Source organism: Drosophila erecta, unplaced genomic scaffold, assembly GCF_003286155.1.
Source record: "Drosophila erecta strain 14021-0224.00,06,07 unplaced genomic scaffold, DereRS2 tig00000000-arrow-pilon, whole genome shotgun sequence".
Taxonomy (NCBI): Eukaryota; Metazoa; Arthropoda; class Insecta; order Diptera; family Drosophilidae; genus Drosophila; species Drosophila erecta.
In genome coordinates, this window is record NW_020825194.1 from 7,488,262 (window position 1) to 7,508,496 (window position 20,235).

A 20,235-nucleotide genomic window follows, 5' to 3' on the forward strand; every position below is an offset into this window, starting at 1 on the left:
TGCTGAGAACTCTTCACTCGCAGCCGGTTACGTGAGGAGGGTTACTAACCCTCCACTGGTAACTACATACAACACACTACACACCACCAAATACCGAATGGCAACCACTCTCCCCTTTAAGTGGGCCTAATCCTAAGTCTGGGTCGTTCGTCGCGGTCAACATGCGGCAGTGAACACTCGGAAAAATGGGTTTGGATCTTAAGACAATGTGCAGAAATATAAGTAAAATATTATCAAACTATGATACCAACTATCTGTCTAGTCGTTTGACTGTAACTTGTACGAACTATCTTTAAAATAGTCCAAGCTATATCAAATAATCTGAGATATATATCGCCCATTTCGAATACTTTTCGCCCAGTGTCACTTTATCTAATCATCTGCAAGGGGACCGCCAACTTCTCCGGGACTCAGCACTATAAAAGTTATGAATAATCTGCTTAATTTAGAATCCGGGTCCCTGGTCGCCTCTGTTTATTGTTTTATTCAACCCGAAATGAAACGAAGTAGCGGCAGTTAAACTCACGTCAAGTGCTCCCTTCCATTCCCCTCCGTTCTGATCCGCTCTTTCTTCTGATTCAGATTCTAATTCAAACTCAGATTCTGATTCAGATTCTAATTCTCATTCCATTTCCATTTGATATAGAGTAGACGGGGCAGCGGCTAGATATTAAAATAAATCACCGACTAAACTGTGGACAATAAATCTGCTAGGCGGAGCACAAAAGTACCTGAAATTGGGATAGGCCTACAGTTCAGATGGACTTTTATTGGACTGGTGAGAATGAAAGCTTTTCGAGGTACTATTAAGCTTCGATGGCGAGAGGTAAACCGTCATGGGGATCTGAGCAGAATGAGTTCCTGGCATGTCCATACCGATCCCATCGAGAAGGCATTCGGATGGCGGCTCATCGTTACCACTTAACCCAGAGAATTGGCATTTCCTGCATTAACAGGCACTCAGCATCTGATTAGTTGTAGGATCGTAGGTTTTATGGATCCCGAGCGTTGAGTTGGAGGAGTCGCTCCGCAGAGTCATACCATTACCATTTTGGGTTTTTTTGCCAATTCCGATTCCTAGAAGGGCATGGCCAGTAATGAATGGTGAGGAATTGCCGCTGGCTGCATTTTGAAGACACTTAAAAGGTTTTCGGTTTCTTGCCACAATTTGATTGCATCAATAAAAAGTCAACCTCGCTGGCTCTTTAATGAGTGCACCAAGCAGGAGGAGGCATCTCTCGCAGATTGACAATGGAAATGAGGTACCAAGTGGCCAGCATACACTCTCGGTTTTATTTATAGCATCTCCTAAGCGTTGCCATTAAAGCCAGATTCTCATGCTTAGGGTCTCGAATGGGCTTTCGATGGGGGAACGCTGTTCAGGTGCTGCTGGGTTGGTTGGGGGCCAGCCGAATGCGAATTAATTGGCTGCTGTCTTTGGCCAAATGCTGGGGATGTGGCCAAGGCTAAGAGCCGGACTGAGGTGAAGGATGAGGCTGAGGATGGGCAGCTGCAGCTAGCCGATGTCTGGAAGCCTTGATGAGAGGCGCCAAAGTGCCAACACCCCATGCCAGCGATTCGGCCTCGCCAGCATGCACAGCGAGAAATGTTTGGGTACAACGAAAAAAAGAAATCTTACCTATAATATATATAACAGAATGTTACATTTTAAGACAAAGTTTATAATATTTGAAATATTTGTTGAGGTTTGTAGGGAGCCATTTCTAGACTAACATTTTTGAAGTGCAACATTCCTGTCAAAATTGCACATCCCGAAGCGTCCCTCCACTGAGCCATACTAATTAATAATAATAAAACAAAAGTACAGACAAACGAGAAGCAGGAAGACGCAGTGGCTGTGGCCAAGATTCATGCTCTTGGCCGAGCCAAACTAAGCCGCATCCAAGTCCGAGTGGCCAGGCGTTTATTTTTAGACAATAAACCGAGGATGCCTGTTGCAGCGCACGAGGAGCAGCAACTGCGATCGGCTAATGGTAATGAGCTGCAAGCTATTTACAGTTTGGCTGCGGCCTTGCAGCCCATAGATGGCAATTGGCCATATATCCGCCACCCAAGCCCACCCCGCCCTCCTCCTCCGCCTCCCTCCGGAGAGCATCCATATTTATGGGCCAGCATCAATCTGACTTAATGCTGGTGCCGCTTGATTAGCATGTCGATGAGCTTGAGGAAGAATCCGCCGTTCGAGGAGCAGGTGGCTGATGACTGCGCGAGGGGGCACTGGATTGCGACCTTATGGAGGGGCAATCGGTTCCGTGCAACCCCCAAAACACTCGTTGAATGGCCTTCAACGTCCTTGGCTGTACATTTATTGAACTTGTGTATAATTATAATTTATTTGCCTATTATCGAGTCTCGACTTGTAGTTACTGCTGCGGCTGCTGCTGCTGCTGCTGCTGTTGCTGTTATTGTTATGGCTCACGTTTTTGTGCTCGCCAAATATTATAATTTATGTGAATAAAGCGATGTGAATCTCTAGCCCCTAGATAGACTCGTCTCGGAGTACTCACCTAGCCCCCACCACCAATCTGCCGTCTACGCTGACCATGTCTATTAGCAAACAATTTGTATTGTCTAAGAGTTAATCATTCGTAGCGTCATCGATTTATTTATAAGCAATTTTATTAACGCCTTAGCAGATTATTTCATTTATTATGTAAAAATGCGTTTTATGTTAATTTCAATTGTTTACCTTATTTATTCAAAGGTGCTAAACTGGCGTAATGATATAAACAAAAAAACATAAAAAAAACTAGTTATCAGTGCGTTCTAGAAATATATATGGGCCGCAGTTTCTAAAATGTTGGTCAAACATAATCAAAACAATAATCAGGTTATAAGTTCGAGGAAAAGGTAAATATTTGGCCATCAGTTAAGGTACCTTTTGCCACATTGCTGGCATTGTAGGAATAGGTTTTCTTTCAAAGACTACAGAGATTTGCCCCGGGACATGTCTGATAGGCAAATCAACATGCAAAACAATGCAGCAACTGAAAAAAATGTACAACAACTAAAAAGTAAATCCAGAGAAAAGCGGCCGAAAAGACTTGAAAAACACTTTGTGCTGATTCTGGGCGAAATCAAAAAGTCATCATTCGCCACGAGAAACCGAATCTGCAAGTGTGAGTGTGAGTGTGAATGTGAGTGCGAGTGTGCCTAATGAGTATTCAATTGATGCAGAAAGCAACCGGCGGCCACCAGAAGTAACCACCATAAATGGCCATTTGAAAGACGTTACAGTTCGATCGTCCAATCGTCCAATAGTCCGATCGATCGAACGCCAGATCCGAAATTCGATTAGGAGGAGAGTAGGGAGCAAAAAGACCGGAGAACTGCGGGCACTTCAGAAGAATTGGGATGGGGCAGCGAAAATTAGAAAGAAGTGCGTCCAGGGAATCGGGGTCAATAGGAAATGAAAAGTGAAATTTTATGCCCGGAGCTTTGTGCCTTTTGTGTGCCGTGTACTCTACACAATTCGTTCGACAATGTGTGCTTTGGATTTTCGACTTTTGATTTTTGATTTTTTTGGCCAAAGGAACTTGCAATTTAAATATCATTAAATTCTGGGTTAAGCCTTTGTGCCGGCCACTTGAAAATTGCCACCGTATAATCAGTTTTTGACAGCCATCGCCGAATCAGCCGCAAGCCAAATTGGCAACGGCTCTTCGATTTGAACTGCCCCTCAAGTGGAAAAGGCGACACTCTGTCGAGCACTCAATGGCACTTTAATCAGCGGGGAATTGTCCAGAAATCTGCCGGAGTAGAGAAACTACTGTCCAGAAGTTGACCGAAGAAGGGTCTTGAGGTTCTAAAAATATCATGGTAATCAAATCTGAGATCAAAGCCTAATCAATCACTCTGAAATCATCATATCATGTAACCTTATACTTGCAACTACTTCTCATTGGTACCTAAATATATTAACAATATTATTATAAAAGTTTAACTATGTTAAGAATTCCATTTCCGAAGCCTGAGTGAGCAATACGATTTAATAACTATTAATTATGCATGTTTGTGTAATTTGTTAATGGAGACAAATAAAATAAATCCATAGGATACCTAAACGCCTGTCAATGGCCCAGCGATATAATCAATTAGCACGACTTATGCTGCACTTGGCAACTCCGCGGATCCATGTCCGAGTGGTACGGCAAGTACTCTTAGTACTCGTACTAGCCTCCAGCGTGATTCATCCGCGGAACACAGAGTTCGTGCCAAACGAGACCTTCTGCATATTGAAATGTGGCAAACAAAAGATAAAAACGGCCAGGGCATTAAGTCAGGCAGCATGGCCTGAAAGCTAAGCAAAAAGGCCCAAAAAGGTAGTAAACCCTAAGTTCGTCGCAATTAAATGGGCGAATTGCTGAGTGCGTACCTTTAAGCCCTGGCCATTAAAATCAGGGGGCCCACTGAAAATAACGAGCCCATAAAAGCATCTTCCAGCAGCCACAGGTGGCCAGAGTGATGACGCGACAACGGATTGGGTTCCGTTCCGTTTGGCTCGGTTCGGTTCGGTTCGGTTTGGTTCCGTTGCTATCAAACAATTGGGTATTAATTTTAATAAATAATCACTCAGCGCACCGAGAATGGAAAAAAATAAATAATAATTCGAGTTGTTGCGATTGGTTTTTGCATTGGATGGGATGGCAAGATGACTAGATGACTCGGGGAGGTTATCCACACAATGCCTTGAGTCATCTCCCGATCGAATGGAACATGGAACGCGCTTAAAAACGTATTATGGAAGACGGAAATGAATGCCGGGAAAAAATTGTATGCCTTCGCATTACGTACGTGTATGTATATTATATAGAAATACGCAAATGGAAAATATAAAAAATAGCCATGCATGGTCGAAGAATAAATTAAATTTGCGTTTCAGGCGAAGAATCTTCAAGCAGAATCTCCGCACAAGAATCTTCGTGTGTTTAAAATTAAACCCTGAGCTAAGCTGCTCCGGCATTTCAGCCAAAATAGATAGATAGATTCAGATACAGATACACCGATAGAGAGATACAAACATCCATGAGATACAAAAACGGGCTGCGTAAGGTGTTATCAGCCTGTTTACTTTCCATCGGGAGAAGCTCGAGCCCAGCTTGTCTCAAATTACCAAGCAGAAAACAAAAGCAAACGGCTGAAATAACAAATAACTAACAGCGAACACAACAAATACAGCGCACACCGAATGCTTAAATAAATTTGGCAAACAAAAAGCCAAACATTTACTGGGCAACCGAAAAAGATGATAAATGATGCGCGTGTGCAATTCGCGGACAAATTGTTTGGCTTTGGCGATGTTTTAATAAAGCTTAACTAATTAAACATCACCACTCAAAACACTCGAAACGTGCGTGTCTTGGTGTAATATAATAGATTTATTAAATTTGTAGTTTGTGTTATACAAAACACCTTAAGCATTGCATTAAAGATGAAGCCGCAACTCGGGCTTTTGAACCCGACGAAGGACGGCAATCAAAAACTTGGTAAAGTCTTAATTTGTATTTCTTGCTGGGGGAAAGACCCCGATCCTCAGAAGTGCTTGGTCAGATTGCTCAGGCAGGGCGAGTTGTTGGTGAACAGATTGGGCAGGCTGAAGATGTTCAGGTAGGTGGACAGGAAGGTGGCCAGCAGGCCGAAGATGAGCACCGCCATGGTGCAGGACACGTCGCACTCGAGGCGATGGAGGAAACGAACTATTCTCAGCCAGCAGCCGCGTGGCGTGGTCGGCGGCGAGGTCACCAGCAGTGGTTCCATCTCCAGGTCAACCGGGTCGTAGTTGAGGTCCAGTGGCAGACTTCCGTAACTAGCCTCCGCTGCAATTCGCTGATGAACTCGCTCCATCCGCCGTATGCGGCGATACAAAAGTGGCGGCAGAATGAATACCAGTGGTCCGGTGATGGTGCCACCCACCACATCCATCAGGGCATCGAAACTGGGCACAAACTCCGCCACAAGGACCTCTAGGGCCAGCACTGAAGAGCGGATCAGCATTCGTTTGAAGGAGAGCGCTATAAGACGGAAGGATTAGCAGACGATTTACCTAAAATCTAACGTTGACTTAGATTAATGTGTTCAAAGATCTTATGACGGAACTCATTAAAAGTCTTTCTCAGTGGAATGAAATTCCTAGATCATAGAGATCATTAACTTAAGTTACTTAAAGCCGTTTATGAACTTGTTTATCACACAAGTTGAGACTCACATTCCGGCAGCTTGAAGTAGTTCTCGATCTGCATGAACATGGCGGAGCTGGCCACCGTGACGGAGAAGCAAAGCTGGAGCGCCATCAGGATCAACATCACATAGAAGGGCACACTGGTGGGCAAGGACTGCAGCAGGTTATCAGCTATCATCGATCCAAATTTGTAGGCGGCTATGATGGAGCCGAAGATAGCTACGCTGCATGTAACTGATCGGAAGGAATGAAATTATTATCCATCTGTAGTCGGTCTAGTGCAGCGACTCACTGGCGATTCCGATGAGGGCAGCCCAGGAAACCTGCGACTTGTGCTTCATGTCGATCTGAAGGTTCAGCAGGACGGGGTGGATGTCAAACTGGAAGGCCAATATGCTGTAGCTGTTGAGCACGGTGAGGAAGCCAGGCAGCTCTGATAAAAACCAACTTACAATGTTTTAAATATATAAATATATAACTAACACCAATACCCACCCAAGGAGATGCCCTCAAAGGGTGTTCCAATCGCAGGAGCGGCAAAAAGACAGAACCACAGCAGCGCCACAATAACGATCATCACGCAAACAGCGATGATGGCCAGACCCCTGGGATTTTTATGAAGTGGAGAACAGATCATTCAAAGCACTTATCCCTATCCCGAACACCATCTTACCGCATGTGCTTAGGACTGCCCAGCCACATCAGCGGGCAGATAACCAGGCCGACTATGACAGCCCAGTAGCAGTACGAGAAGTTGTATTGACCAGCGCTCATGCGCAGCACGACGCCCTCTAGGTTCTGGGCGGCCATGACCACGCTGGGCACCGCCATGGCGAAGATGCTGAGATCGAGGAGCACGGACACCAGCAGACTCATGTACGGACCGTAAGCCAGCTCTGCCAGCGCGGCATATGGGTAGTTGCGCTTCTGCTGAATAGAAGGATCGAGCAGCTCTGCCATGGTCCAGCATTGGGAGAGCAGGAAGGAGGTGTAGATCTGCAGGATGATGATGGAAAGCACCAGCAGCACGCCAAAGTAGCCAAGCTTCACTAGCAATGCGGGCAGCGTGACAAATGGGAAGATGCCAAACAAATCCACCACGTACAGGATGGCGATGAAGAGCGAAAGGTTCTCCGGTTCGTCCTCATAGGCACGGAAATGGGGAAGGGCGCTGAACCGCGATCTCCGCAGGAAGGGCAACTGGTCGTGCTGATGCGACGGCGTCAACTGGACAGGAGGCCGCCGCTTGGGCAGCGCAAAGGATGGAGCGCGCGATGGGCGTGGCGCGGGCTTAGCATTCTGACGACGGAAAAAGAACATTCGCGATGTGGACTCTTCCAAGGGTAGCAAGCAACTGCAGTCCCTCTAAGCTAAAACTAATGGTGGGCACTTCTCGACAGGCAAGCATATTACCATCAACAAGTTCTGACATCGGACACCCAAGGGAAGCCCTGCAACGACTGCAATGCCAATGCACGTCGCCTGAAGTTCAATGCCTTCGCCTTCCACTCCGTGAAGTGACCCACAATAGCATGGTCAGCTCGGTAACGAACGTGTTTATTTTACATGCACATTTATATAGTATCAACAAATAGCTTCCAGCGCCTCTGTCTTGATCCGCATGAGATTCGACTTTCAGTTTCCTAAAGTTGCACTTGGGAAATCTTCTGCTTCTTCGCTTGGCTCTGAAAGCGGGAAATTGATTAGTTGGATATATAAAATTGAATGGGTACACTGTATACGATATTCACCTCCTCTTTATCATCCGCCTGCATGGTGATGACCTGCACCGCTTGTCCAGGACCAGATCGCAGCACCTTGGATCCACGTAAAGGCACCTCTCCACAGCAGAAAACTCGCGACGTGGGCGTATGCTGAAGTCGTGGGCTTGGAGTGTCCGACTCATCCATGTCCTGCTCCAGCTGGTCGTCTATGGAGTAGCTGTTCGCGTTCTTGTTGTTGTCCGTATAGGCGTGGTTAAAGAGCAAATGGTTGGGACGCACTGCATCCGTTATATACTTACTACATTCCACAGGTTAGGCGGGCATGGTCAGTACAATAGCAACAAAGTTAAGGTTATTGTTTAATGGGACTACATTTTGGCAACAATTCGGTGTAAGTAGATGATACGCACACTGACCACCGGAAAACAATGGCTAATTTAACATGGGTATTTACAAGGGCCAAGATTGAGCAAAAATAAACATGCATTAAAAGAATCACTGCTAAAAAGGAACTTGAACTCTGGTCTGCTCTGCTCACTCACGCTCCATGTAGAGGCGCCACGGCTCAAACAGCTGTTGGTGCTGGTGTGGAAAGTGGTGCGATTTACGGTGCCGGTGGGTTGGAAAGCGTGTGGGCGACGAGGTCTTCTTTTTCAGGTGCAAAGCGCGTCAGGAGTCGCATTCGGTCGGTGCCGGTGCATCCCGCCTGTAGTTTAAGACACAAAAGGAAACAATACATAGACTTCTGGTGGTGCACGTTAAGTGTGTTCTCTGCTGTGTGAAATGGATCAAGGTGGCGCCTCATTCAGTGTACGTATCGTTTGAAAGATGGGTGATTGTAAGTGAACATGCAGGATTTGGGGGAGGTAATAGGAAGACCACCTACGATTTAAAGTTAAACAATCGTTGGCGTTTGATGTACTCCAACACCAGATCGTCTAGAAGGTACTTGACCGACTGACCGCGTCCTAAGAGCCGCCGAATCAACGTGGAGCTCACCTCATTGGGCACCCAGTTAGTAATTAGCGTAATGTTGCTCTAAAATACGTATGGAAATTAATAAGGAATAAACTTGCAGAGCTAGTTTCTCTCTTACCTGATACTTGGTCAATATGTCGGAGTCAAAGATGAATTTTCCTGGGTTTGAGCCGGCCCGAGTGATAACCACCAGACCATGATTAGCCACAATGTCCTCAATCTGGGGTAAGTCATATAAAATAAGGTACTACTCAAATATGTCAAGACTTACATCGGCCTCAGCCCACAGGCCTGGAACAGCAAAGGACTCCAGCAGATCGGCGCCGCACAGTAGCTTCAAATGTACAGGATCTCGACTGTCGTGCAACCCGCGAGGCAGCCATCCGGCTACATGAGTGTCCGCCTCGTCATCTCCGCCAGCTCCACCGGAATTTATCTGGTTATTGATATAGTTCTGGTGGTGCTGCAGCACCGCCTGCGTGCGCATCCACTGATTCTGGTGCACCTCCCAATCGGACAACCGAATCCAATTGGAGCTCTGGGTTGCCAGCTTGACCATGGCACATCTGTCCAGGGCAGAGGCCAGACCCTTCTTGCCATATGAATCGTGGGTGGGCGATATAATGCCGCCCACCACTCTGTGGGTTCCCTGCATTTCGAAGTGGTCCTTGGCTATCTCTGGTGATAAAAACATGCCGCGTAATTTTATCGATTATTTACCGCAGAATTTCACAATCCGGTTACACTCACCGAACATTCGAAGGTGCATGGGTGTGGGTGGACTGAAAGATCCGCAGGCTATGAAGGCGATCCGCGGCAGCAGGCTCTTTGTTTCCTCGATGAATGCCGACATTTTCTTGGATTTTGAGCGTGCTTTAAAATATCCAATCCGCCGGAAGCCTTCGCTTGTTATGTTGTTCTTCGGCCAGCTGATTTTCGCAATCATCTGTTTGGCTTGTTGTTATTTTCCAACACTAAACAGCTGAGCAGTGGCTGCCACCTCTGACTTTGTATTCGATAAGCGATAGCATATCGTGACCAAATTGTTGGATTTTGTTGCAGTTTAATTATAAAAACGGTGTAAGGCAAAAGTACACTAAAAATTCAAAAAAGTCTGTTTCACTGGGATATGAAGAATTAAACAAACATTACTGCGATTCTCATTGATAACTATTTTTTTCGGTGCAACACGCGAACATCGCTTTTGCCAGCGATAGTTAGGCAGCCCTGCCAGAACGATTGCCTGACGATACTAGTGTTATCGATTAGAAATGGCGTCCTCACTGTCTTTCTTTTAAGAAAAATTCGTGTAGTCTATTTACCATTTATCAGCGTTGTGTGTGTTTGTCAATTATAAGGACACGCTGTTTCTTAGAGAGAAGCGCCTGGCTAGAGTGTCAGGAGAGCGGAAACCAAGACGATCGCAGGACGAGGTCGCGGAGCCGAGTGCAAAAACAACGGCCAGCAGGCAGCGACATGAAAATGCATTTGTAGCCCTAGCCCACAACACTTGCACACACACCACACACTCTCGCGCACACTCACACACAGCAAAGAGGAGGTGGTGCAAAAGCAGGAGAGGATTGCAAAGGACACCGCTGCAGCATCGCCATCATCTGCGCCAGGTGGAGCACGAGGGGCAAGAGGCGTCGGCGGGGGCGGAGCAGGAGGAGGAGGAGCGGCTGCGGCGACGACCACGACCACGGCAACAACAAATGGCGCTGGTGACGGTGCAGCGCTCTCCCAGTGTGGCTGGCTCCTGCTCGAATTCGGTGAGAGGAGACTTGATGATTTTCGCGTGTGCATATGCGTGTGTGCTTTGTTATGGTCCCCCACTCTCTGCAAGGAGAGCCAATTACGGGCGGGCTGTTTAGTGCGTGTTCCGCTTTTGGCCATGATCCTTTGTGTGCGCGGATGTGCTTTTCATACCCAATATGCCCAATGTTTATCATCCGCCAGCTTGTTGCTTACGTTTTTTCGATTGCGACGTTCAACGTTCGCGTGTGGGCGGTATGAGGCAGCGTCATCATCGTCATCGGCTGCGCTGCTTTTGGTGTAACCCAAGCAAATCCGCAGACGTCGCGACGTCTATATTTTTCAACAGACTTTTGCATTGCCTTATTTGTCGTTTTTGTCGCTTTCCGCTTACCGCTTGTTTTTGTTTTCTTCGCCGCCCCACCGCCCAAAAATAGTTCGCGAGACCTTGACGTCCGCCTGCACAGAGGGAAAAATTTATAACGCGCAGTGATCAATTTAATTTTACACATCGTTTTAAGTCAGATATGCTAAACATGTCAAATCGTTATTTTTGAACATTTAAATTAACACAATTGTATTATTTCTAAGAAAAAATATTTAAAAAAAAACCACCAAACCGCAGTCTCTTTCGAACCCGTGCCCTTATTCTCAAAATCAGACGGTATACAGTTTACTCACATATCTTGGAACCGCAGATACAGCACTGCTTCTTTTCCGCCTTGAAATTGTAGTAAAGACTGTAATCAGTAGTTATCTGTTCCCTTGGCAAAATTATTTAGCATGCAAGTTTCTTCTTGGCCCGATGATATCTATATATTTAGCGTTACCCGCCGGGTGAGGGGCAGCAGGATTAAGCCTTCTTAAGCACCTAATAAGCAACTTTCCTTTTTTATACCATCAGGATGGCGAGGCCGAGGACGACGAGGGCAATAGTAAAGGAAACGATCGCAGCGAGTGCTTCTTTGCGGGCAAGGGAACCGCCCTGGTCCTGGCTCTTAAGGATATCCCGCCCCTGACGCAAAGCGAGCGCCGTCTGAGCACCGACTCCACCCGCTCCAGTAACAGCACGCAAAGCAACAACTCGGACATCCAGCTCCACCTGCAATCAATGTTTTACCTGCTGCAGCGCGAGGACACGCTGAAGATGGTGCGTATCCGCTGTAAAACGGCTTTGTCTATCTTAAAAACATATATTTCCTTTCTCATCGAAAGGCTGTTAAGTTGGAGTCGCAGCGGTCCAACCGCACGCGCTATCTGGTAATTGCCTCGCGTAGTTGCTGCCGTAGCGGCACCAGCGACCGTCGGCGCCACCGGATCATGCGTCACCACTCGGTAAAAGTTGGTGGATCCGCGGGAACAAAGTCGTCCTCGTCTCCGGCGGTCACCACGCAGCGCCAGCTGTCCGTTGAGCAGACCGCCACAGAGGCAAGCAGCAAATGTGATAAATCAGCGGACAAGGAGAACGCAACGGCGGCAGGCGACAACAAGAATACCTCGGGCATGGAGGAGTCCTGCCTGCTGGGCATAGACTGCAACGAGCGGACCACAATTGGCCTGGTGGTACCCATCCTGGCGGACACTACAATCCACCTGGATGGCGATGGGTAAGACTAAACATTCATTTTGATTGAGTCATACCATACACTCATAAATGCTTAATTGTTGCAAGTAACCTTGGGAAATATGTATAGAACTAAATTAAAAATTAGCCGCCCCTAATCTATACACAAATCGGTTTTGCCTTGACCAATTTCCTAGTTCGCACATGTGTTCCCCATTTGTCTTATGCTATATTAATAATAACCAGACAGTGTATTTGTTTTGAATTACGTGTTATGCACATTTCCCTAATTTCTTTGGTTTGTCTTATCTTGTTTTGCAGCGGATTCAGCGTCAAAGTATACGAAAAGACGCATATATTCAAGCCGGTCTCAGTGCAGGCCATGTGGTAGGTACCTTTGCCGGAGCTAAATCCTTTTCATCCACCAATGAAACCTTTGTTATGTTCCAGGTCCGCGCTGCAGACGCTGCACAAAGTGTCGAAAAAGGCTCGTGAGAATAACTTTTATGCCAGTGGACCCTCCCACGACTGGCTATCCAGTTACGAGAGGCGCATCGAGTCGGACCAATCTTGTCTGAACGAGTGGAATGCCATGGACGCGCTCGAGAGCCGCCGACCACCTTCGCCTGATGCCATACGAAACAAGTAAGGGTTTCGATATAACTAATCATTCACTGCTTTACTTATTCTTTGCCTTGAATGTGTTTGGCAGACCCCCCGAAAAGGAGGAAACCGAAAGTGTCATTAAGATGAAGCTGAAGGCCATCATGATGTCCGTGGACCTGGACGAGGTCACCTCCAAGTATATACGCGGGCGCCTTGAGGAGATCCTGGACATGGATTTGGGCGAGTACAAGTCGTTTATCGATGCCGAAATGCTCGTTATTCTAGGCCAAATGGATGCCCCCACCAAGATTTTCGAGCACGTCTATCTAGGATCAGAGTGGAATGCCAGCAACCTTGAGGAGCTGCAGAAAAACGGGTATGTTTAAGAAAAAAAATCACACTATTGATTTCTTGTAATAATTGGTTAATATCAACAAAAACTTATTTTCATTACCAGCGTTCGACACATCCTGAACGTGACGCGCGAGATTGACAACTTCTTTCCGGGCACCTTCGAGTATTTCAACGTCCGCGTGTACGACGATGAGAAGACGAACCTGCTCAAGTACTGGGACGATACGTTCCGCTACATCACGCGGGCAAAGGCCGAGGGATCGAAGGTGCTGGTGCACTGCAAGATGGGCGTCAGCCGATCCGCCTCGGTTGTCATCGCGTATGCCATGAAGGCTTACCAGTGGGAGTTCCAGCAAGCACTGGAGCACGTAAAGAAGAGGCGTAGCTGTATAAAGCCCAACAAAAACTTCCTCAATCAGCTGGAGACGTATAGCGGGATGTTAGACGCCATGAAGAACAAGGAAAAGCTGCAGCGCAGCAAGAGCGAGACGAACTTAAAGAGCACAAAGGACGCACGCCTGTTACCTGGTAGCGAACCAACGCCCCTCATCCAGGCGCTAAACCAGGCCAAGTCGAAGTCTACTGGTGAAGCGGGCGTTACACCCGATGGCGAAGAGGAGGATGGCTCTCGCATGCACCGGCGATCCACCGCTCAGAAGTCGCAGCGTCGCATGGTTAGGCGCTCCAGTAGCACATCGCCCAAAACCCAGACGGCCGTGGTTACCAAGCAGCAAAGCCAGTCTATGGAGAACCTTACGCCGGAACGTAGCGTGGCTGAGGAGCCAAAAAACATGCGTTTCCCAGGCAGCAACGGGGAGAACTACAGCGTCACCCAGAACCAGGTGCTGCACATCCAGAAACACACGCCTCTGTCTGTGCGCACCCGGATTCACGATCTCGAGGCGCACCGGGCGGACCAGCTGCCACAGCAACCTGTTTGGACCTCGCTGACAAAACTGATTACACAGACCTCTCACCTGGTAAAAAGTAGCAGTGACAGCAGCAGTGGAAACATAGACTCGCGGCGTGATTCTAGCTGCTCGGATGTATTCTCCTCGCAGGTGGACAACGTTTTTGCCAAGGATGAAGGGGAGAAGCGTCAGCGCCGCAAAACCCACTCCTGGACGGAGTCGTTCGGTCCCAGTGGCGGCATCGTGCTGGACCCCACGCCCCAGCAACAGAAGCAGCAGTCAAACGCCATTTTGCGTCCGCGAGGCACACGTCAGCGGGAGCTGCCTTCACGGCACGCTAGTTGGGGATCTGGAGACAACCGATGCTGTTTGCCACAGAGGGCCAGTTCCGGCTCCTACTACGATTCCAATCGTAACACTACGGCCATCTTCGAGGGCGTTATCCAAGACCTTAAGCGCAGTTCCAATTGCAATGTAATCGAAGGAGTCGCGGTGGCAGTGGAACCCATAGTTGGAGTTGGCGAGGGCACCGTAAAACGCACCAAGCAGAAGCTGGAAGAAAGCACCGCACTGAAGAAGCGCTGCCAGGAAGAAAGCCAGGAGCTGCTACTCGAGGCGGTGGATACTGGGCAGAAGCGGTGTCCAAGCCTCTATAGGAGCGCCTCCTCGGCGCACAGTCCGCGTCAGCGCCAGCCGCTACGCTGCAATAGTGAGGAGCTGATGCACACCAGCGACATCGAGAACAAGAACACTACGCCAGGCGACCAGGAGGCGACGGTAGTGCTGCGCGTCCAGGGACAAACGCTGGCCGAGGATCAGCGCATCTCGGGAAATGTGCAAATACTCAAACAAAATTTCGAAGCCAAAGCGGGGGTGGTGGGCTCAGGAGGAGGAGGCGGTGGCACAGCACCGGGATCGGGCAGTAGTTCAACAATCGCAACGTCGGTATCTGCAGTGGCTGGAGCCAGCGCAGCGAATGCCGGCAAGAAGACCACCAGCCACCAATCACTGCCATCGTCGCCGGTGGCGCAGCATGCCAACCACGTGTCCGCCGCCTCGAACTCCAACTCCTCCACCTCCAACTCATCCGATTCCAGCGTAAGCGAAAATTGTGATCGTAATGTAAAAGGTCTAGTGCATAAATATCAAACCACTACTTCCTGCAGTAGCCAGGCGGCCGCCACGCCCACAGTCGCCTGTGCCCCACTGCCACCCGCCGGAACCGCCAGCAACATCAGCCACGCCTGCAGCACCACTACCACCACTAGCTTCAAGCAACGCCCGCTCTCCTACTACGACCGCTCGCTGTCCAACAGATCCACGCATGACTACAGCGACAGTCGCCCGCCACCAGCGCCCGTCCGCGTCAGTCACAGCAGCAACGTTCAGCACCAGCAGCAGCAGACACAACAGCAACCGGAGCAGCAGCAGGTGCAGATCCGGCGGTTGGCGCAGCACGGGAAGACGCATCCGCTGAGCAGGCTAAGTGCTCCGAAAACAGGCTTCAACACCGCCGCCTACAACACCATGTAAAACCCATGCTCTGCTTAACAACATGCTAACTGCATACTGCAACCTGCAACATTCACATACCACTTGCAACTTGCAATCCATACCCTGTAGCCACTAAGGATCGTCCTCATCCTCTCGCCCGCTTTACTTATTTATATATTTGCCCGCTTTCGACCATTTTGTGTTTTTTGTCCAACAATCGAACACCACCACCCTTCCATCCCCTCATGCCTTGTGTTTGTTGTCTTGTTGTTTAAGGCGTCCATGAAAGCCTCTAAAGAACTTGTGTCTGAAACGTGTGAATGGAACTATTAAGATGACAAGAGAGGGCAAACAAAACAACCTATGGAAATGAAACTGTATTTGTACTTTTAAATTACTTGTAACTGTATACATATTTATTTTATATTATGCAAGAACTGCCTACGAATAAACGATTTATTGTATATACGTCATCGTCTTGTGAGTGTCCCTGTGCCGTCCTTGTGCCATCCAAAGACTGTGTTCCAATGTGTGCAATGAACACTGCCCTCCGTTTTTACCAGATTTGTATTTGCAGCCTTATCCACATGATCCGCTCCTTCCGCTACTCTTGGGCGGAGTACAAGAAGTGATCCGGCACATGGAGCACCGACTGCCGAGGCCGCGGCCCAAAAGTTCCCACCTTGAAAACTTGTATTTTTTGCTACTTATCAGACAACATATTTATAAATAAAAATGTGTAATCCAGTTTCGAGCGCAATCTGTTTTCCTGTTGGTCATGATTCACCTTTGGGTACACACATAATTTAATGCAGACCAGATATATCATAAATTTCACATATTTATCAATTACTTATAGATTAAGTTTAACAAAAGTCGATTAATTATAATGAACCTTGATATAGTTTGCGTATTTTAAAATTAAATATAGATATTGTAAGTTCCGTATAGTAGCACACAAATATAGATTGTAAAATTTTTGTTTTTAATTAAGAGAAACGTTCGACTTAACTAATGACGTGATCGATTTGAAAATAAATAATATCTTTGAATATTTATTAACCTTTCTAACGGTGCAGTGTTTAAAAATTATATTTTCAGATCAGTCCTTATCGATAGCCGACGATGCATATTGTCCGTTGCCTATCGCCCACCGATATGTGTAGGAGGAAAGGCACACAACCAACTGGTAACACTGGCACGCACACACCTGCAGCTGCGCTAGCACACACACACACGAGGCACACACGCACACAGACGCGCACTGAACTTCCACAGTTTCTTTATTTTCTGCAGGAAAATTAGAAGCAAAACTATACGAAATTCGCAGTGAACTCGCGGGGGACTCGCGACCGTAACGTAATCGGAATCTCGCTGGTGATCCGGAGGCCAAGTGCACACTGTGCGATGCTAGCCACTGGCCAGCAATCAGCCGTCGCCGTCCAATAACCAATAGCATTCGAATTTCAAGTCGGAGTTGCGGAACGGAACCAATCCGACCAATCGCCAGTCAACGTACGTGGCGCTATTCGCAGTCTCGAAGCAAGTGCATCATCCGGCCGGAGGACCACATACGGATACCGGAACCGGACGCAATCATGACGGACGCCGCTGGCAATGCGCTGGCCGAGAAGGGCCTGCCGGAGATGAAGGGATGGCTGCTAAAGTGGACCAACTACATAAAGGGCTACCAGCGGCGGTGGTTCGTGCTCTCAAAGGGTGTGCTGAGCTACTACCGCAACCAGTCGGAGATTAACCACACGTGCCGGGGCACCATATCGCTGCACGGAGCCCTTATCCACACGGTTGATTCGTGCACGTTCGTAATCTCGAACGGCGGCACCCAGACGTTCCACATCAAGGCCGGCACCGAGGTGGAGCGCCAGTCGTGGGTCACCGCCCTGGAGCTGGCCAAGGCTAAGGCAATACGGGCGATCGAATGCGAAGAGGAGGAGGAGACGGAAACGGCGCATGTGGTACCCAGTCAGGAGATCAGCTCGGTGGTTCGGGATCTTACCGATCGGCTCGAGAACATGCGCACCTGCTACGACCTGATAACCAAGCACGGCGCTGCCTTACAGCGCGCCCTCAACGATCTGGAGACGAACGAGGAGGAGTCGTTGGCCAGCCGCACGAAGATCGTCAACGAGAGGGCCACCCTCTTTCGGATAACATCCAATGCGATGATCAACGCCGGCAACGACTACCTGCACACGGCAGAGGTGCAAGGCCACAAGTGGTCCAAGATGTTGCACCACGAGCGTGAGCAGCGTCAGCGGCTGGAGGAGATTATCGAACAGATGGCAAAGCAGCAGTCGCAGATGGAGCAGGCCGCCGTGCTGGTGCGCCAGAACAAGCCGGTGCCGTCCAGCTCTGGCGCCGGCACCGCCGGTTCCTTGGTGACCTCAGATGAGGAGATGGAGTTTTTCGACGCCGAGGAGCACGGCTATTCAGGCAGTGGTCGGTCCCCTGAGTCTCCGGATCGCGAGCGGGGTACGTTTATCTTAAAGATGAACAAACGCCGCAGTAGTAGCGAGGACCAGGTGGAGGGCCATTTGGAGGGCAGTTCCTCGGAGAGTGACGAGCAGAAGCGCACCGTACAAACGGTGCAGCAGGTGTGCCTGGTGAGTGCACCTCGGGTAGCATCCGGGGGTCAGGGCGACGACGACGACGTGGACAAGGCGTTGCCGGCCAAGCAGAGCACCGACTCTATCTACGGACGCAACTGGAATCCAGAGCTGATCAAGAAGCGACGCGACCGTGTGCCAGATAAACCGAACCACCCCATCAGCCTGTGGGGCATTATGAAGAATTGCATTGGCAAGGATCTGTCCAAAATTCCCATGCCCATCAACTTTAACGAGCCGCTGTCCATGCTGCAGCGCCTGGTGGAAGACTACGAGTACACGGAGATACTCGACTACGCGGCCACCTGTCAGGACGAGTGCGAACAGCTGGCTTACATAGCCGCCTTTACCGTGTCCGCCTACGCCACGACCACAAACCGCACGGGCAAGCCCTTCAATCCGTTGCTGGGCGAGACCTACGAGTGTGACCGGATGGATGACTACGGTTGGCGGTGCCTGGCCGAGCAGGTGTCCCACCATCCACCGGTGGCAGCGCTCCACTGTGAGAGCAAGAACTGGACGTGCTGGCAGGAGTTTTCCATGACCAGCAAGTTCCGCGGCAAGTACGTTCAAGTGAGTATCGATGTATAAACAAGGGACTCCTGGGATTGGAGTTACTAACTTTGACAATGTGATAACCCAATAATGGATCAATTTCGCCACAGGTCAATCCCTTGGGCGGCGTCTATGTGCAATTTCCAAACAGCGGCAGGCGCTATTCGTGGCGCAAGGTGACCACAACGGTGAACAACATCATTGTGGGCAAACTGTGGGTGGACCAGCATGGCGAAATGGAAATCTTGGGATCGCAGGCGGCACAGGGGCACAAATGCATCCTGAACTTTATACCCTACTCGTACTTCAGTCGCGATGTGCAGCGGAGCGTCAAAGGCGTGGTGATGAACAAAGACAACGAGGTAAAGTGGGTGGTGCGCGGTACGTGGGACATGAAGATCGAGATTGCCCCGGTGCTTAGTACATCGGGATCGGCGAGCAGTCCAACCTACACCACCGGCGAGTTTAAGCTGGCCTGGCGCCGTCGTCCTGCTCCTCCTGATTCGGACAAGTTTTATAACTTCACCATACTAGCCTGCCAGCTCAACGAAGAGGAAGAGGGCGTGGCGCCGACGGACTCTCGCCTGCGTCCCGACCAAAGGCTGATGGAGCAGGGAGACTGGGATGAGTCGAACAAGGAGAAATTGCGCCTGGAGGAAAAGCAGCGCACAGAACGCCGCCGGCGGGAAAACGAGGCGGAGGAGGCAGCGGCAGAGGGTAGGCCATATCCAGCCTATGAGCCCATGTGGTTCAAGCGCGAAAAGGAGGAGGGAAGCGAGGAATATGTGCACGTTTTCAAGAACACGTACTGGGAGGCCAAGGCGGCTCAGAAGTTCGAGGGCTGTCCGAATATATACTAGACAGCAGTAGCCAGCGGAGCAGCCATGGAACCAACTGCAGCCACTACCACACATAGCAGCCTTAGCGAATATTCTAAAGTTTTCAGATATCCAGCCTCCACACAACTAACACACCACAGCGGGACACGCTCCGACTGATTTCGGAGCAGCACATACGCATATAGTAGTACCACACTTCGATCTAGTGCATATATATAATTCCTGTAAACTAACCAAGTTCGATCCATACCCCTGCGTCGAAATGTACTTTGATTATTTCTTCCTGACTACCGGTTCCCCATTTCTAGTGGCTTTCCAAAAGATGGGCAAGACATATGATAGCTCCTAATCCTCGTTTTCTATTCAAACCACTCCACTTGATGTCCTTTTCTTTCCTTTCCGCAGAATGCATATTTCGCCTTTGTTGTGTATATAAAAATATCGAACCGACTCGACAGCCTAGTAAGAAGCGAGAGAATATGTTAAATGTTATAAATTTATGCAATTTATTATTAAAGTATTATTTAAATAAAGCAACAATGTGTGTGTTTAACTGGGAAAACGCCTGGCGACACCACCTGCACATGCGATAAGATCGCGCCTGACTCACGCGATCGCTATCACATAAT

At 48.8% G+C, this 20,235-nt stretch overlaps 4 protein-coding genes across 6 annotated transcripts; 2 read left to right on the forward strand and 2 right to left on the reverse strand.

The window, feature by feature from the left end:
• Positions 1 to 5,553: 5,553 nt before the first annotated feature.
• On the reverse strand, positions 5,554 to 7,519 carry LOC6554267. The gene is made up of 5 exons (XM_001981861.3): positions 6,873 to 7,519; positions 6,695 to 6,804; positions 6,492 to 6,632; positions 6,227 to 6,433; positions 5,554 to 6,032 (listed from the first exon to the last, which is right to left on the reverse strand). Exons 1-5 carry the CDS (start codon positions 7,517 to 7,519, stop codon positions 5,554 to 5,556), a joined length of 1,584 nt encoding a protein of 527 aa, XP_001981897.1.
• Positions 7,520 to 7,740: 221 nt separating this feature from the next.
• On the reverse strand, positions 7,741 to 9,891 carry LOC6554269 (nicotinamide/nicotinic acid mononucleotide adenylyltransferase 3). 2 transcript variants are annotated; one of them, XM_015153478.2, is made up of 6 exons: positions 9,652 to 9,891; positions 9,173 to 9,579; positions 9,020 to 9,121; positions 8,810 to 8,961; positions 7,951 to 8,221; positions 7,741 to 7,884 (listed from the first exon to the last, which is right to left on the reverse strand). In XM_015153478.2, the coding sequence occupies exons 1-6, from the start codon at positions 9,845 to 9,847 to the stop codon at positions 7,843 to 7,845; spliced, it is 1,170 nt and encodes a 389-aa protein (XP_015008964.1). In that variant the 5' UTR covers positions 9,848 to 9,891; the 3' UTR covers positions 7,741 to 7,842. The 2 variants fall into 2 exon arrangements, with proteins under 2 accessions (XP_015008964.1, XP_001981899.1); XM_001981863.3 differs by lacking the exons at positions 7,741 to 7,884; positions 7,951 to 8,221 and adding an exon at positions 8,270 to 8,629 and having other exon boundaries at positions 9,652 to 9,887.
• Positions 9,892 to 10,107: 216 nt separating this feature from the next.
• LOC6554270 (protein phosphatase Slingshot) lies at positions 10,108 to 16,179 on the forward strand. Of its 2 annotated transcripts, XM_015153790.2 has the most exons (8): positions 10,108 to 10,673; positions 11,561 to 11,806; positions 11,872 to 12,263; positions 12,542 to 12,607; positions 12,671 to 12,865; positions 12,933 to 13,202; positions 13,284 to 15,189; positions 15,258 to 16,179. In XM_015153790.2, the coding sequence occupies exons 1-8, from the start codon at positions 10,617 to 10,619 to the stop codon at positions 15,258 to 15,260; spliced, it is 3,135 nt and encodes a 1,044-aa protein (XP_015009276.1). In that variant the 5' UTR covers positions 10,108 to 10,616; the 3' UTR covers positions 15,261 to 16,179. The 2 variants fall into 2 exon arrangements, with proteins under 2 accessions (XP_015009276.1, XP_001981900.1); XM_001981864.3 differs by having other exon boundaries at positions 13,284 to 16,053.
• A 560-nt stretch (positions 16,180 to 16,739) lies between these two features.
• Positions 16,740 to 20,143, forward strand: LOC6554142 (oxysterol-binding protein 1). Its single transcript, XM_001981865.3, has 2 exons — positions 16,740 to 18,785; positions 18,878 to 20,143. The coding sequence occupies exons 1-2, from the start codon at positions 17,184 to 17,186 to the stop codon at positions 19,625 to 19,627; spliced, it is 2,352 nt and encodes a 783-aa protein (XP_001981901.1). The 5' UTR covers positions 16,740 to 17,183; the 3' UTR covers positions 19,628 to 20,143.
• The last annotated feature ends 92 nt before the right edge of the window (positions 20,144 to 20,235 follow it).

Coding starts and splice junctions, on each gene's coding strand:
- LOC6554267 (XM_001981861.3), bottom strand. CDS start 7,519: ATGTTCTTTTTCCGTCGTCAGAATGCTAAGCCCGCGCCACGCCCATCG. Junction 6,805..6,872: donor GGCAGTCCTAAGCACATGCG/GTAAGATGGTGT, acceptor TAAAAATCCCAG/GGGTCTGGCCATCATCGCTG. Junction 6,434..6,491: donor TGCCCTCATCGGAATCGCCA/GTGAGTCGCTGC, acceptor CCTTCCGATCAG/TTACATGCAGCGTAGCTATC.
- LOC6554269 (XM_015153478.2), bottom strand. CDS start 9,847: ATGATTGCGAAAATCAGCTGGCCGAAGAACAACATAACAAGCGAAGGC. Junction 8,962..9,019: donor ACATATTGACCAAGTATCAG/GTAAGAGAGAAA, acceptor TACGTATTTTAG/AGCAACATTACGCTAATTAC. Junction 7,885..7,950: donor AGGCGGATGATAAAGAGGAG/GTGAATATCGTA, acceptor TCCCGCTTTCAG/AGCCAAGCGAAGAAGCAGAA.
- LOC6554270 (XM_001981864.3), top strand. CDS start 10,617: ATGGCGCTGGTGACGGTGCAGCGCTCTCCCAGTGTGGCTGGCTCCTGC. Junction 12,608..12,670: donor GTCTCAGTGCAGGCCATGTG/GTAGGTACCTTT, acceptor GTTATGTTCCAG/GTCCGCGCTGCAGACGCTGC. Junction 12,866..12,932: donor CCTGATGCCATACGAAACAA/GTAAGGGTTTCG, acceptor TGTGTTTGGCAG/ACCCCCCGAAAAGGAGGAAA.
- LOC6554142 (XM_001981865.3), top strand. CDS start 17,184: ATGACGGACGCCGCTGGCAATGCGCTGGCCGAGAAGGGCCTGCCGGAG. Junction 18,786..18,877: donor TCCGCGGCAAGTACGTTCAA/GTGAGTATCGAT, acceptor ATTTCGCCACAG/GTCAATCCCTTGGGCGGCGT.